General features: G+C 40.9%; 1 protein-coding gene across 1 annotated transcript; it reads left to right on the top strand.

Moving 5' to 3' along the window:
- The first annotated feature begins 16 nt into the window (after nucleotides 1-16).
- pdcd6 (programmed cell death 6) lies at nucleotides 17-15,684 on the top strand. The gene is given in 7 exon segments (XM_032550905.1): nucleotides 17-187; nucleotides 189-256; nucleotides 4,535-4,596; nucleotides 12,047-12,091; nucleotides 13,472-13,630; nucleotides 14,336-14,445; nucleotides 14,846-15,684. Coding segments are annotated over 7 exon segments (558 nt in total). The 5' UTR covers nucleotides 17-172; the 3' UTR covers nucleotides 14,945-15,684.
- The last annotated feature ends 261 nt before the right edge of the window (nucleotides 15,685-15,945 follow it).

Below are 15,945 nucleotides of genomic sequence, written 5' to 3' on the forward strand. Positions count from 1 at the left end.
GCCCCTGTGCGGGAGTGGGCAGCCACTTTGAGCTCCGCTGCTGAAGTCTGATTGAAGCGGCTGAGAAGAAGCGAAACTACAGCAGAGGGAAGCGCACAGTCTGTACTCGGCCTGCTGTGGTTTGTAGGGTTTTTTTTTGTTGTTGTTGTTGTGACAGAGCTTTCTTGTTAAGATGGCGTATCACAGTCCCCTACAGAGCCCCCCCGCAAATCAACGCGCCTCCGGACCAGAGCTTCCTGTGGAATATCTTCCAGAGGTGAGTGCGGAGAGACACGGCTCGGTTCCGCCGCCTGCCTCTCTCTCTCTCTCGCTCCGCTCCGCAGTGAGCACTCGCTGCTGTCGTAAGAGGCGGGAAGAGGAAGAGAGGCGGACTGGGTGGTGGTTCCGCCAAATTATTTCAGTGACAGTGCGTTTTTTTTTGTTTTGTCTCTTTTTTTCCTCTCCGGTCGTTTCTGCTGCTTTTTGGTTCATAGTAAAGGTCCTCGGGGAAATTCGTGACCCAGCGGAGGAAATACTACGGCAGTGTGCCTTTTCGTGAGCTGCATAGCCTGTGGCTGTGACTCGTCACTCAGCTGATCACAGCACAGAAGGTTTTAAGTGCCACAACAGTTTAATGCCAAACTAACAATCAGCTGGTTTCAGCAGAAGGAGTTCTAAAACCAGGGCTTGAAGGACCTCCAGGAGTCCTTGAAGGCATCTCCCACACTCTCTCCCCCCCCCGGTTCTTACCTGCAACTTTATTCATACTAACATACCTGATAAATACTATTGAAACAAAAAAAAAATCATTATTAATTCCAAAAAGGCCTGTGTAAATCCATGCGTTACATGTGGTGTATGTATGAGAACATTAGAGAGAGGCTGCTGATGAGGCTCTTGATGGTCATGAGGCTGAAATGTGTGTCAGCAGCTGTGGCAGTCATAGTAGCAGGCAATCAGGGACATGTTGATTTGGTTTGGCCCCTGGTAATAATTGAAGTTATGTAATACTGCAGAGGATTTGCTTTCAACACTACTGAAATGCTGCAGGCATTTTTTTGGGAGGGTTGGGGGTTTGAACCAGCCCTCGCAAATTATTCATGTGTGGAGCAGAACTTCAGAATAATGCAGTGTGAGGTATGCATAGGTTCCTCCTGGACGTTGCTTATCTGCTGCTTCTTGAACCTATAGGTCATTTTTATAGACCTATATATAAAAAAAAAGAAGGAAAATAAAGTCTGCAGCGTGAACGTAGTGTTTTCCAGAGCTGGATACGTTATTTTCCCCAAACTTATTGAGTAAACAATCCATCCACCCCACAATTTTCTTACGGTTTGTATTTATTCAAATTCCTGACCTCTGCAGAAACATCTGCCAAGTATTCTGGGTAAACCTTTGTATTTACTCTTTAAAAACGTCTACAAATAGATGCAGAACTTTGGAATTTTTTTGAATTTCATTGAGGACTAATTGAATTTTGGTCCAAAACCCTGTTTTTTTAGGTTTGTTGTCATAGAAACATGACTTCTAAAGACGACTTAATTATATATATATATATATATATATATATATATATATAAAGGCATAATGAGAGTAAATACCAAACACAAACCATGTGACAGTCATACAGTCCTGTCTCCCACATGCTCAGCCTCATCTGCAGGTCAATATCTGGCTGAGCTGGAATTCCCTGTCATGTGATCAGAGTCATTAGAGCGGCGTTGAGCCATGGGAGTTTTCTATTTGGTGTCATGACTGGACATGGATTGGGTACCACTATCGAGGTATGTTAAGGATTTAAAAGCCTAAAGTTTTTCCACATTTCTACTCAAACTGTTTAAATGGCTTTAAATAAGTCAGCCCTTAATTCATCTGAAAATATTTCTGGTTGGTAATTTCCATTCTGCCTCTAACCCACCTGTTGCTGCGCACTGCTGGGCAGCTGGCCGTAAGACGCAAAAGGCAGGGTTTCGGCCAGTCAGTAGCTGCGTTTTTCCATTACAAATGTGTGCAAAGCTTTTTCCATGTTCTGTTGCTGTTGGGAAAACCACAGTTTTTCAACTGCGGTAGGTTCCAGTAAAGAAGAAATGCAATCAAAATAACACGTGAATAAGTGTGTCATTGCGATAAGTCATTACAAATCATGGCGGTGACACAAGATACATTCATATTTCATCCACTGGCGTGGCACTAGCGCTCATCATCAACCATCAGAGGAGACTGTCTATTTCTAATAGTAATGGTAACATAGAGTACGTAACATGTTTAATATTATATATTATAGCAATATCTAGAACGTCTGTTTATGATTTTGAGCTTCATACAAGTCTCTTTTCAATGCATGTTGCTCCATGAAGTAATACTGTGTGAGTCATGTTTCTATTTTTTCTGCTTTGATGACGGAATGGCAAAAATGTTTCCAAGTAGTCTTTCAGCAACACCGATTTGTTGCTGTGCAGGAATAAGAATGCTGATCATGTACAGTGGCTACTTATTGTCTAAGAACCAGAAGAAAGTGTTCTTGTTAGCCCAGTAGAAGTTGGGAAGTTTGGGATCTTCTTTTCCCCACCAGTGACTTCACCTTTCTCTCTCTTGCTCTCATTCTTTCTTTGGCGTTTTCGTGTGGAAAGCAGAAAGGGCGTTGCTCCTCAGACATGTTGCATAATAGGAAAAAGTGAAACAGGGGGAAAAATCGGAGCAGTCTTCACTGACTCCGTTTCGTGTGTTTTTGTGTCGTCCCGGTTTGGTTTGTTAGACTCAGGTTTTGCGCTTGACAGCAGTGGGGATGGAAACTCCAGATGGTGCCTGTTCTGCGGGGGAAGAGGGAGATTTAATGATGCTTTTCAATTCACTCCTTCTCCTGACTTGCGAGGTCACTTTGCCTGAGGCAGAATGAGCTGCCGAGATGGGGAGGTGGGTTGGGGGGAGAGACGCACTGAACGTGACACACAAACACACACACACACGCTTCTTTGAGTAGATCAGTATTCAGGATGGGCGGCTCCTCTGCTGGCGCCGACCCAACCGATCTTTACCTTTGCTGTGACAAAACTTTCATTTACTCTTGACGTGCAGAGATGTATTTTAAAAAAAAATAAATAAATAATCTGATTCGACCCAGCTGACGGAGCAGGTTTGTGTTTGTTTTCCTAATTCAGGCGGTCGGAACTGCACACAAATGTATACGTGTAAAAGAAGGCCACGTAGGCTTCAGAAATCTTATATACCTGCAGCTGGGAGCAGAAACCTCAGCGGTGGGCCGGTACTGTGAGAGTGCGCGAGTGTGTGAGTACTGAAGGGTTTTCCCGTCTTCTCCCCCTCGCCTCTCCTCTCTGCTGGTATGTTTGCTGAGGGAGCGCTGCGTCAACAGGTCCAGGTTGCTAAGGAACGACTGAGTCACTGGATGTTTGACTAAACTCGATTAAAAGCGTCAGGCCATGGTGTGTGTCATTATTCGTTCTCATGACTCTGAGTCTCAGAGGAAGAGTCCCGAATCACAAAATATTAAGTAGCGGTTTCTTAAGCCTCTGTGGTGTCTTCTAAGAAAGCAACAATGTTCCTGATGTGAATTTCACAGTTTTTCTGCCTGTGATTTCTGTTCTTCAGCAGTAAGTGTAAAGTATACATCTACTGTGTCTCCAATGCCAACAAACTCTGTAAACTTGTGCTTCGAGCTGTGGCTCCTCTATGCAATACCTGTCTTAAATAATGCTGAAAAACCTGTTGAGTAAGAGTCTCTTTACTTGGAACTTAGAAACATTGGGGGGGGCGTAGACATCATATTGCATTCTATCTATTGTATATGTCTCTGCACCATAACCTTAGGTCTACCAATGTTTGACATCATCACCATATTTATGTGGCAAGGCATAAAGCTCTAAGTGTAAGGCTTTGTTTAGTCTGCCACTAGCTTTTCCTCCTGAGCTGCTAAGCTAACCACATTCTTCCATGTTGCTAAAGTGGTTGTGTTGATCTAAGTGTGCGCAAATTGAGTGTACTTTGAGTATGACTTGACAATCACTCATAAGTCCAGCCCATTTACAACTTTATAAATGTCTACTATAAATCCATACTACAGTTTGTATTTATTTTTTTTATACAGTGACAAAAATAGACTGAGAACTTGACAAAAAATGTGAAGAAAACCTTAAAAAACCTCACTTTTAATAAAAATTCATATATGCATTCACTTTTGATTTTGTTATTACATAGGAAATCAGTCCTAACTCTCTGAGACTTTTGAAAGCTGACTCTGCCGATAGACGTCATCCGTCTGCAGCGAAGCAAGTCAGCATTCTTTCTCACTTTGCTTTCTAAGTTTACTGGAAGCCAGTCTCTCCAGTCTCTCCCTGACAAGCTTTCTTGTTTGTCCCGATCACAGAAGTCCATTCACTCCTGCAGGCTGCTGAAACACTGGCACACGCTTGGTGTGATCAGATTTCCACAGGCGGGTGCCGATGTCAGCTGCTATTGTGTCTTCTAGTGTCTGTGGGTGTGAAGAGGGTAAAGTAAATGGAGCTAATCTGTGGATTTTTTCCCCCCCTTTCCTTTCAAGGGTTGACAAAGACCGGAGTGGAGTGATCTCAGACTCTGAGCTTCAGCAGGCCCTGTCCAATGGTACGTATTGATATGCTGCCGATGTGCCACTCCCAGTTTTGTTCCTTAAATCTCTGCCGCTGTTTACATGAAGCGGCTGACGAGCCGTAAGGACAAGAACGGAATGGGAATGGTATTTTTATCCCTGGGTTGGAGGTGTTGATTTATTTTTATCCCTGTATAGAAGACATGGGGATGAAAGCGTCCAAGTGTTGCTTGAAAGGAAACACTTCAATTGTTCTCAGAGTCCTTGAAATATCAGAGACTCTGGAAATAAAACTTAGAACAAAAACCTTTTACAGTGGAATATGAAGTCAGAAGCATGAGTATTTTTTATGATCATTAACAGCAAACCAAATGTGTGTTTCCCAATTTTCTGATCTACCTTAATTCCCAAGCCATTGGCAGTCCAACATATGATTGTTATGTCTGCTTGTGTTGATAAAATAGATATTCTCATGACTAATATCCCCATTTTGTTGATTTGGGTTTCTCTTTTCCCCCCATCTTTCCTCCATTTTTTTGTACCCTTTACACTAAATATATATTTTTTTACTTTCCATCAGTTTATTCCTCTTAACGGTTAAATATTTTTGATCAATAGTGGAGATAAAATCTTTCAATTTTTTTTCTATCGTTTCATGTTTTTTGCCTCGTTGTAATGTGCTGAGTCATCAAAATCAAATGGTTAATCTTTTTTTTTTTTTTTTTTTTTTTTTTTTTTTTTTTTTTAAGGTTTTGTTGGCTCTAGTGGCCTTTATTTTAAAGTAGTTTGACAGGAAACAGGGTAATCAGAGAGGGGGAAGACATGCGGCAAATGTCGCCAGGCCGGGAATCGAACCTACGACCACCGCTACAAGGACTAAGGCCTCAACGTGGGTCATGCTTTGCCCCTGCGCCACCACAGCACCCCCAAATGGTTAATCTTAAAATAATGATCAAATAATCCGAGTAAATGCACAAAAGTATAATCAGAGTGAACGCATAACTAGGTATGCCAGAAATAGCTCTTCAAATCTACACTTGTTTACATTATATGATGGATTAGTTCGACAAAAAAAAAAAAAAAAATCAACAGAGACAGGAAACTTGTATAGTCTTTAAAAGGAACTCAGTATCTTCTCTGTTAAAAAAAACCTGTCAAATGTGTGTTGTATTTTAAATATATAACCTTTAAGGTTGCGGTGCTAAAAGGGTAGCGGTGTAACACGTCTCCTGTTTAAAAGAGGATGGAAGAAATCAGTGAGGTGATCAGAGCAGCTGATGATGGAGTTTCAGTCACTCTTTAGGACTTTAGATTTTAAGTATCACACCATGGGTTTCACTGCTCCTCCTTTCTTAGAAGCAAAGTTGAACGATAGACAAATCTTGTTGGCAAACAAACTGACTTTGTTCCGCTTCGTCTGAGAGAAGGGGCTTGAGCAGCGCGTACTGGAAAACTGCCTGTTTTCATACCACACATCACTGCTCCACACCTCCTCTTGAACTTGGTTTGAATGAGATTGCAGGATGGAAATGCGGCAAACTTTAGGGCATCATTTATCCAGAAGCCCTTACTTTGTTACACCAGTACTTTTGTTTCTTAAGAAGTTTATATCTGAATTTTGAAAGATTGTTGAACACATTCCCCTTGGGGACAAAAAGCTTTAAGAGCCCAACACCCCTTTATTTATTTTTTCTTCAAAGGAGGAAAAAAAAAAAAGTCTTGAGTCCAGAAGCAGCAGTGAAAGAGCGTTTTATCAGACTGCGCAGTGGCTCTTGCTCAGCATACTGATTAGTGTTTACATTGTGCGTTTGTGCATGAATGCACAGGCTGGTGTTATTTATCAAGAAGATATTTGTGTTTTCTTTTTGCCAAGGTTCAGGTTGTTTATTTTTCCTCGTCACTGTCTGTGTGCGTGTCGGTGCTGTGAGTACCCGAGCGTGCACCTTGCAGAGTGAGCGGCAGGCTTCCCGGCCCAGACTCCTCTGCCAGTTCATTACCTTCATTGTGACATGAAACGGAGCCAACGAAGCCGAACACACGCGGCGCTGCATCCCGTCCCGCAGAGCGCTCGCTTAAGCCACCAACACTGAAAGGGCACGGCCGTTTGTTGTGGCTCTGTAAAAGCTGTTCAACAGTTTTTAGGTACCAATTAAACTTTGTAGAATTTCTCTTTTTCTAAAATTGCTTTATGTGAAATCAGTCAGTCTGTTCTTCCTGTTCCAATCGGTAGAGATCCTTTTTCTGTTCCTTTCGAGGTCGAATGTGTGTTATGAACCACATTAGCTTAAGTAATTCTCCTAAAGTTAGTTTGTTTCTTTGTTTGTATTAACTACACGCCTACTAATAAGTAGCATCTCTCTGTGCTCTACCTCCTCTCTTCCCTTTCTCAGTCCAGGTTGTGACAGAATGGCCTACATATCGAATCTGCAATTGTCGCATTAAAATATATATGTTATGCAATTTTGTTTTTATTATCATCTCCCTGCTGACTTGCCTTTGCGCAGCAGAGAGCAGAAATGCAATCAGATTTACTGTCCTCTTTACTTTAACTCTGTAGAAACAGCAGTGTGGTAAAACTGCTGACGGGCAGAGCTGGCCGAGCGGCACAGCTTGAGAAGCTTATTCAGCAGTCTTCACATTTGCGCTCATACAGTAGCAGCAGTTTGTAAGATCTGATGGGCTTTTGAGTCAGTTTGACAGAAGAATAGGAAGCCAGATAGAGTTGGACTCCTGTCATTTCTTTAGCTGACGACATGAGGCACCAGGGTTGTCGCGGGTGTCCTGCAATCATGACTGTCAAAAACCAGAAAGCCACAGCTGTTGACCGTCACTGCCGTAGCGTGACTCGGATTCAGAAGGAACCGACTTGTTGTTAAACATCCAGACACCATGCAGTGCCGCTTCCCCGCTTCCGAGTTTTAGAATCAGTCGAGCGTACAGGTAACAGGGCGGTAGCCAAGAGTTGAACAATTGCGTGTGAGCCCTTAAGCCTTAGTGAAAAAGAGAGCGACGTCGTGCAGTTTGGGGATGTTTTGATGTGTTTTTACTGGTCCCAAGCTTTCCCTCCAGCAACTTACTGTTTAGAGATACAAAGAAAGTCATAAATAAATAAATCTTTGCTATCCAACAAGTAAATAATGTACTGGCACAATGGTGGATGCTGGAATGGAGGCACGGATTGCATTTTGGGAGGAAATTTTCCTTAGCTGATCCATCAGATAGAAGCTTAGGAAACAGGTTCTGATCTGAGTAATTTCAAACTTATAGAGTTATGAAATACGTCATTAAAGTTAATAAAGTCAATAAAACTCTACATTCCATCACTATAATAGACTGGATTAACATTGTTAGTGTGACCAGCTTACCTCTTTGAACAGACAGTGTAGTATCTGTTTTACACATCCACAGCCCTAATAACCCCTTTGATTTTGCTCCTGCTGATGTTTTTCATGTGGAGCAACAGCTAGCTTAAGTGCTCAATTTGCTTTTTTTGCTTTTTTAGAGTGTCTTGTTCTGATATTGATATTGGAAATTGGTTCAATATCAGACAAGAAAGCAAGTGTTGGATTATATCGGCCTGCATCTAAAATCTCCAACATAAACATGCTGATGAAAGCAATCTGGTTTTATCTGCATTTCTGTTCAGCAGTGCTTGTATCCCACATGCAAACCTACTGGTTAATAATAAATGGATGAGTTGTTCTCATGCCTATAGCTTTTGACTATTGGTCTTTGTTTGAGTAATGCCACATGAACAAGCCTTTTCTAACAATCCACACTAAAAAATAAGTAATAAAAGTGTGTATGGTTTGTGCCGATATTGTATCGGGTCAATATTGGTATTGGCCAATAGTCAAATTGGCCTTCCAATATCGGTATCATATTGGAAGTGGAAAAAATTGTATCGGGGACACTCGTAATCCTTCTGGAGGTTAAGCAGTGACTATTTCATTATTAATGTGCGCTTAAGAAAACTCTGTAAGGAGCACTCTTCATTTAACAGTTACTTAGCAGTATTAATTTTGCTCAGCAGGCTGATTTGTTAAAGGTTTTTGTTTATCTGTCTTTATTTGAAGCCTGACTTGTGTCTTTTTTGCCCCTCAGTCACACGTCTGTGCCGGTCTGACAGGACGTGGTTCCTGCGTGTTCTGAGACTACTTTGTGAGTTCTAATATTGAACATTTAAGATCTGTTTGGGAAAGTGTATATCGATGTGTGGCTGCTTATGCAAAGCGCGCAAGCACAAGCGTCTCAGTGAGCTCCGACGGGGCCGTTATGTGTTTGTGTACACACTGCGGTCGGAGCGCTCTGTTTTTCCACCAGGCTGCCTCTTTCTTCACCTCATACGTTCCTTCTCCACCTCACTGCTCGCTGTTGGGTTGGCGGGTCAGAGAGCACAGTGTGTGGACGGGACAGAGGGTGGATTGTCCCGGCTTCCCGTTAGAGAGAGAGAGACGCACACTGAAACTGGACTGCCCCCCCCCCCCGCCCCACCTCCGCTTCCTCTCTGGACAGCCGCGGTCTATCCAGCATACATCGGTGACCTCACAGCTTGCTCCCGCTGTGAAACGTTTGGGTACTCGGCTTTGTGAGCTGAAGAATCTGTGTAGCTGGAAAGGTCACAGGCTTGTTCAGGGCTCTGCCTTTGGACATTTTTTGACGGCTCTGTCGCTGGAACAAGATTGACGTCCCTCTTTTATCTGTCTGTCTTATAATAGAAACAAAAAAATAATAATGAGGAACGGATCTCAGATTAAGGCATGCATACAGAAGGAATGGGCTGGTTTGAGATAAAATGTCACCTTTTTATGGCAGAAGGAAATGTAAACTTCTTTTGATATCAGCCAATTCAGAATCGCCAGGTCAGGCTTTTTATCGATCCGTAATTGGCGATTTACCAGAAAACTGCAAACGGTTCTTCTTAATTCTTCTTAATTGTTGCCAAATCAAGAAACAAATGAACTGGGCCTGAAACAAACTAATCACGATTGATCGATTATTAAAATAATCGTCAACTAACTTAGTAATCAATTATTCCTTAAATGGAGTATAAAAAGGTCATTGCTGAAATAACACGCTCAGAGCAATAATTAAGTCAGAGTTCTACAAAAAACATATTTAATCAGAAGAACCAGCAGAGTGAGCGATTACAGCAGTCGTTCTTTCCGGCAGTAAAATGAAATTTCTTTCAATCTCCAAAGCTTGTTGGGTGACCTGAAGAGAAAAAGATAAAAAAGAAAAAGGACTTTGGATGACCTAGAGATTGTGCAAAGAGGAATGAGGAAAGATTCCTCTCTGTGAATGCCACAGACTTGAGAAATGTTGTCAGGGAAGACGGTCACTTTGCATTCGAGAAGTCGGAGTAGCAGTTTCTAATTTAGTCAACGCCCCACCGTCAGTAAAGGCAGGTGTTTAAAAAAAGATTTGTTCCTCCTGTTTCCTCTCTTGTTTCATGTGGCCGAACGGAATGAATTTCCAGCGAATTTGAAGCGAACCGCTCTAACTGCAGTGTAAAACCGCTAGCGCTGCCCATAAAACAGAGCTAACTTTCAGTTTTAATCAAGATTTACAGACTTCACTGCTCATGAGCGCTGTTGAGGTTTGATGTCTTCCAAACAGGCAGAGAAAAAAAAGGATATTTCTATGGTTAAATAAAACTAGAGTGAAACACAATAAGCCATGATCAGCGTTCCCACAGATGAAAAAGGAAACGTCTCGATTCTGGCCCAAGAACCAGTTTGAGCCTCAGTTCTGATCCCAGAACAGCCCCTCTCCTCATCAATAAAACAAAGCAAACGAAGAGAGAAGAAATGACCTGTTTCCTGGAGTACATGAAGCTTTTCTTCAGTCCTTTCGTTTATTTCAACCTCGGATCAGATCAAGGTGAATGTTCAGTGCATCTCTGCTTTTTATTTAAATGAGTGGCTCTTATCTCTCGCTGCAGACTTGCTCAGTGCAGAAAGCAGGAGCAGCATTTTGTTTCTTTCCATGCACTTTTAGGGTTTGCGGGTAAAATTTTAAGTTGCACTCTTAGGTCAGCAAAATGAAATGAAGCGCTCCCAGCTACTGTAACAATACCTAATAATAAGTCTTGCTTTTCCTTTTTTTTTTTTTTTTGGAGAAGCTTATCTTCTTATCCTTCTACTTTCTTCTTTATTTCTGCTATTAAACTGCTGCCCTGCGACAAAGAGAGGTGGTGACTCAGCAAAGATTTAGACCCCTAGTACAAGTTGCAGGGACTTGAGAGTTGACGGTTTTATTTTCTGTGATTGAAGATGGACCTCTAGAGAAAGAAAGAACTGGTTTGGTGTGTGTGTGTGTGTGTGTGTGGCTTTAAAGTGCCACCCATCTCAGGGTTTTCTCTTAATTCGTTTCTCCTTTAACCACGACTTACGACAAACTATTAGTTGTGGTCATTTGATGAACGCTTCACTTTTCTGCTTCTGTCAGGACTGTATTGGTGTTAGCTGTTCGGTTATTGTTTGATGCACAACTCTTCACTGCTTTACTGAAAAAATACTTGCCAAAGCAAGAGGAGGAAGTGGCAGAGGAAGCTAAAATCAGAGATGTGCAGAGGCGGTTTTTCCTGACTTGCTTCTGCTTTTTCTTTTTTTTTTTTTTTGGTAAAGAGGACAGAAGACTGATTCACATTTATTTTAATTTTTAGATATAAAAAAAAACCACTAAGTGCTAGAGGATCATGGAATTAAATGAGAATTTCCAGTTTCCGTCTCTGCATAAAAGCAACGATTTTAATGCACAAATCTTTTCTTCTTTCTATTTTTCGAACTTAAAAAAAATGACAGAAAATTTACAAAACTATTTGGATTTTCTAGACAACAGCTTTTAACTTATTCTTTTCACACATATTATATTAACTTTAAGTCCAAAATTAGGCTTATCTTTATTTATATTATATATGTATATACATACATATATATATATAAACAAAAAGTATTTACTTATCTTGTAAGTAATTACAGATTTGAAAGACATGACTCTTTCAGATTTTATTTAAGTATATTTTCGTCTCCCCCTGCTGGCCAGAATAAGAATGGACTTTTAAAGTACTTCTGTACAGTTTTCCTTTTAATTCCCTCAGGCTGTCTGTCATTAATATACTGTATTGTGATTCAAATATGGACAAATAGTTTGTTTATGCAAAAAAACATGTGAAATTGATAAGGAACGTCATAAATTAGCCCACGCTTTGCACCAGCCAGGCAACCATCCTGATAGTATCTTTTCATAAGACAGTGACATGCCTAAAAGAAGAAAGGCTGGAATATGGTGGCAAAGTTGTGATTTGTTTTGAGAGCAGCGATAAGAGAAAGAAATATTTCTGAAGATAATCTTAAAGTTAATCAACAATCTCCACATTAATTGCGTCATCTGCTTCAGCTTTTCTGCGTCACGTTAACATTCTTCCTTATTTTGTTTCGTTCCTTTCCTATGATTATTAACATGCTGCTTTTCGATTCCCAGGAACATGGACTCCCTTCAACCCGGTGACGGTCCGCTCCATCATCTGTAAGTAACTAACGGCGACACGCCCCGCGTTTTACACAGTGGCCTCTTTTTTTTAACATTTTTTTTCCTGCTGAGACCTGTTTGAGTTGTTTATCTGTCCCCGCCGCGCCACAACGACCAGATTAAGCCATTAAGTCGCGAGGACACAGACAGACTTATCTTTTGTGGCGCTCCAGTGGGAAAACCGCAGCCGACAATAAGATGGAGCTGAAAGCAGCATCTGCAGCAGAAGAGGAACGCTGGCTCAGACTCCACTTATCGATTCGTCAGAGTTTGGAGGCTCGGGTTGCAAACTTTTTAGCTCTGCAGTGTAGTCGCAGCCTTGATTCTACTTTGGCACAGATGCAAAAGAAAACGACGTTTTAATTCTTTTATTGAACTTTTTCATCTCTTGATGTGTTGTAGCTTTAAGAGTAAATCGCTATAATTCTCTCTCCTCCCGTTTGTACCGAGCGCAGTAAATCCATTGTTTTATGGTCTTGCAGCGAGAAGCACATCATGCGATAACGCTCCCTTTGTTGGGCCGTAATTGGATTGATCCGCATGAGAGTGAGGAAATGGGAGTAGTGGTGCTTGGAGCTGTTTTATTTCTTTGTGACTTATGTAGCAGGAGTTCTAAAACACACTATTAAACCCTCCTGTTAATCTGTAGAGATGCACCACTGTCTCTCAATTCAAAGTATTCACACCATTTGAACTTTTTCACATTTTGTCACATAACACAACCATTTATGTAATTTTTGGGGGGATTTTCTTTTGTGACAGACCAAAACAAAGAAGCAAATACTCTTTGGCATGGAGAGAATTATTCAGAATGGGTCCTTAACAGGTTACACAAGAAGTTGATGGCATGTTGAGGAGCTTGTACAATTATTTAGATCAGCCGCATCGCAGCAGGGATATATCTAAAATTAGAGGTGCACTGATAAATCAGATGGCCGATCGATAATGGTCGATACTTCCACAAAGTTTTGAAAATAAGGCATTGTTCCCTTTTGCTCTGTTGTGAGAGAGGGCTGACTGAAAGACCCGCCTGGTCACCCCACTGTTCGCCAACTTAGCAACTTTGTCACTATATTTAGCAACTTCTCAGACATAAAAAAAAATCAGTGTAGGCCAAAATCAAAATCTGCAAGTCTGCGGCGATGCAGGGGACACAGTGAGCTTGTGCAAGTCAGTTACTACTAACATTTTTGTGTGAGTGACCCTCCATCCTCATTATGAATGATGCTTCCTTCCTCTGTTGCAATCGTGCGCTAGTTTGTGTTGTTCTGTCACAAACTTCTTTTAAGGTTTGTAGATTGTAGCGTGGCAAAATATGAAAACCTCAAGCATGAGGAATACCAGAAGTCTGAGCTGGTTCTGCTTCCCTCCTCTCAGCCATGTTTGACAGGGAAAACAAAGGCGGCGTCAACTTCAACGAGTTCGCCGGCGTGTGGAAGTACATCACAGACTGGCAGAACATCTTCAGGACCTACGACAGGGACAACTCGGGCTTCATCGACAGGAACGAGCTCAAGCAGGCACTGACCGGATTCGGTGAGCAGCAAAGTATGCTTTTAGTAGTTCAAATTTGTTGTCCTTGGTGGAGGGCTGCAACTGCTGGGCTCTCTGTCCTGGTGTACAGGCAGCGGCATGCCAGGAGAATGGTACAGAGTTTAACCTCAGTTTACACTTGCCACTTGTCTGGGTTGATCTTTACTTCCCACCTTTTCTGTTAATCATTCATTTAGGTTAAACATTTATCTTCCTCTTAAGTATTAGAGGCAGGTTTAAAAACAGAAAACCCCTTTTACTTGTTTTCTGTATGTAGTTTGATAGGCAGTATAAGATGTTTGTGTCTTAACCTTCATCAGTCGCTACCAAAACCTGTCGGTCTGCTTTAACGCAGTCCTGTTAAAATGCTCCAGATGATTCACTGTAAATTTTCCCTAGTTCATCTTGTCTGTTTGATGTAACGTTTGATTACCTTACATCTAAAACTTGTCTAAAGTAAAAAAAAAAAAAAAAAAGATATTTTTTTAATGAAATACACTGGATAGCCAGTGGAGATCCACTGGAAATCCAGTGTAGTTCCAGTGTAGTTCCAGTGGAGCTCAGGTAGAGTCACTGGAAATTCACTGGATTTCCACTGGATACCAGTGAAGATCCAGTGGCTCTCCAGCTGTTTTTTTAACAGTTTTTTTTTAAACTGTTAAAAAACAAATGGAGACTGCCTGAAACATTATTACTGTTGCATTGCAGGCTATCGTCTATCAGACCAGTTCTACGGCACTCTGATAGAGAAGTTTGACCGGCAGAGGAAGGGACAGGTGGCCTTTGATGACTTCATCCAGTGTTGCATTGTATTACAGGTAACAGATAAACAATTGAAGCAAATGACTGTGATGCTGCCTCATAACAAATATTTTCCTGTTGGATAACTTTTTTTTTTTTTTTTTAACACATTGTAATCATAGAAGCTAAGTAAATTAGAGGCAAGATTAACAAATGTTGTGGTCTGAAAGCTGAAAGCTACTAGAAAAACTGTTTTACACAAGGAACAATTTTAATTGTTACTGTTTTTAAACAGTCACACAACAGTACATTAAATGGTCTGAAATATGCAGCACATAAATGAATAATATGCCTCTCTAGAAGTTTACAGTTGCCAGTTTTTGTGGTTTGTGGTGATTTTGTGTGGCGTGTGTGAAGATGTTGTTGTAGCCCATCAGTTTGAGCTCTCTTATCATGGCTGTTTTGTCGTCTCCGCAGAGGTTGACTGACGTTTTCAGGCGATACGACACAGACCAGGACGGCTGGATCCAAGTTTCCTACGAACAGTATCTTTCCATGGTCTTTAATGTCGTATAACGCAGATGAAGGCCGCAGAAGAGCACAACTGGACACAACTGTGCCAAAACTCCCGGCACCCTCTGGATGTCTGCCTGGGTGGACACTACAACATTTACATTTTTTTTTTTTTAAACCTAGTCTAAGCCTGATTTGGAGATGAGAAGCTATAATCTTAAAGTTAGAAAAAAAAAATAAGTGCTTGAGATATGGTAAGAAAAAAAAAAGAATCTTGTAGTGTTTTGTTTGGTGACAAAATCCGAACAGGTCCATGCTGGGGACCGTGGGTTTGGGACAATTATGGACACATCTGTCTTATCTGTCTGTTAGTCTGTCTGTTAATGTTGACACATTTTTAATGTCTTAAACTTAAGCGATTGAAGAAAGATGTTTCTGTTGAGTAAAATAATACATTGTAAATATAATTTGCATGCTTTTCAGGGAAATTAAGCCCCATGTTGAAGCATGCTGTCCCTTTCTTTTGACTTGTCCTCTGCCCTCTTTGCTCAAAGCCATGTTTACAAAAACTGTGAAAGCAGGTGACGCTCTGCTTTGAGGTTCACTGACATGCCAGCTTACATGCCATATTTGTATGAACATATTTTTAACAGCAAATATTTAACGCTAGAACATGATTTTTGGTAGAGGGTGAGCATAATTATATCTTTAGTTTGGCTTTTTTTTTCTGTGCATGATGCCTTAAACTGTGTAATTAAAAAAAAAAAACACAAATATTAAAAGAAATCTTTTATTAAAAAAGGCCCTCCAATGTTGAATATGCACTCTTTATTTAAAGGATGAAAATAAAAGTAGAAATACTACTTTTCTACCAATAATCTCAATTAGAAGCAGACATTCCACAAAAGCATGGTGAATTATGTCAAAGTACAAGTTATGTCTCATCTACTTACATATTCTCAATGATGGCATATCTTTATTTCCTGTTGGTGGTGTCTTAGCCATACATGTGATGGAAGTGGAGCTGATAAATAAATGAAAATGTTTCCCATTTTCCTGTAAAT

This window comes from Xiphophorus hellerii, chromosome 21 (genome assembly GCF_003331165.1).
Source record: "Xiphophorus hellerii strain 12219 chromosome 21, Xiphophorus_hellerii-4.1, whole genome shotgun sequence".
Taxonomy (NCBI): Eukaryota; Metazoa; Chordata; class Actinopteri; order Cyprinodontiformes; family Poeciliidae; genus Xiphophorus; species Xiphophorus hellerii.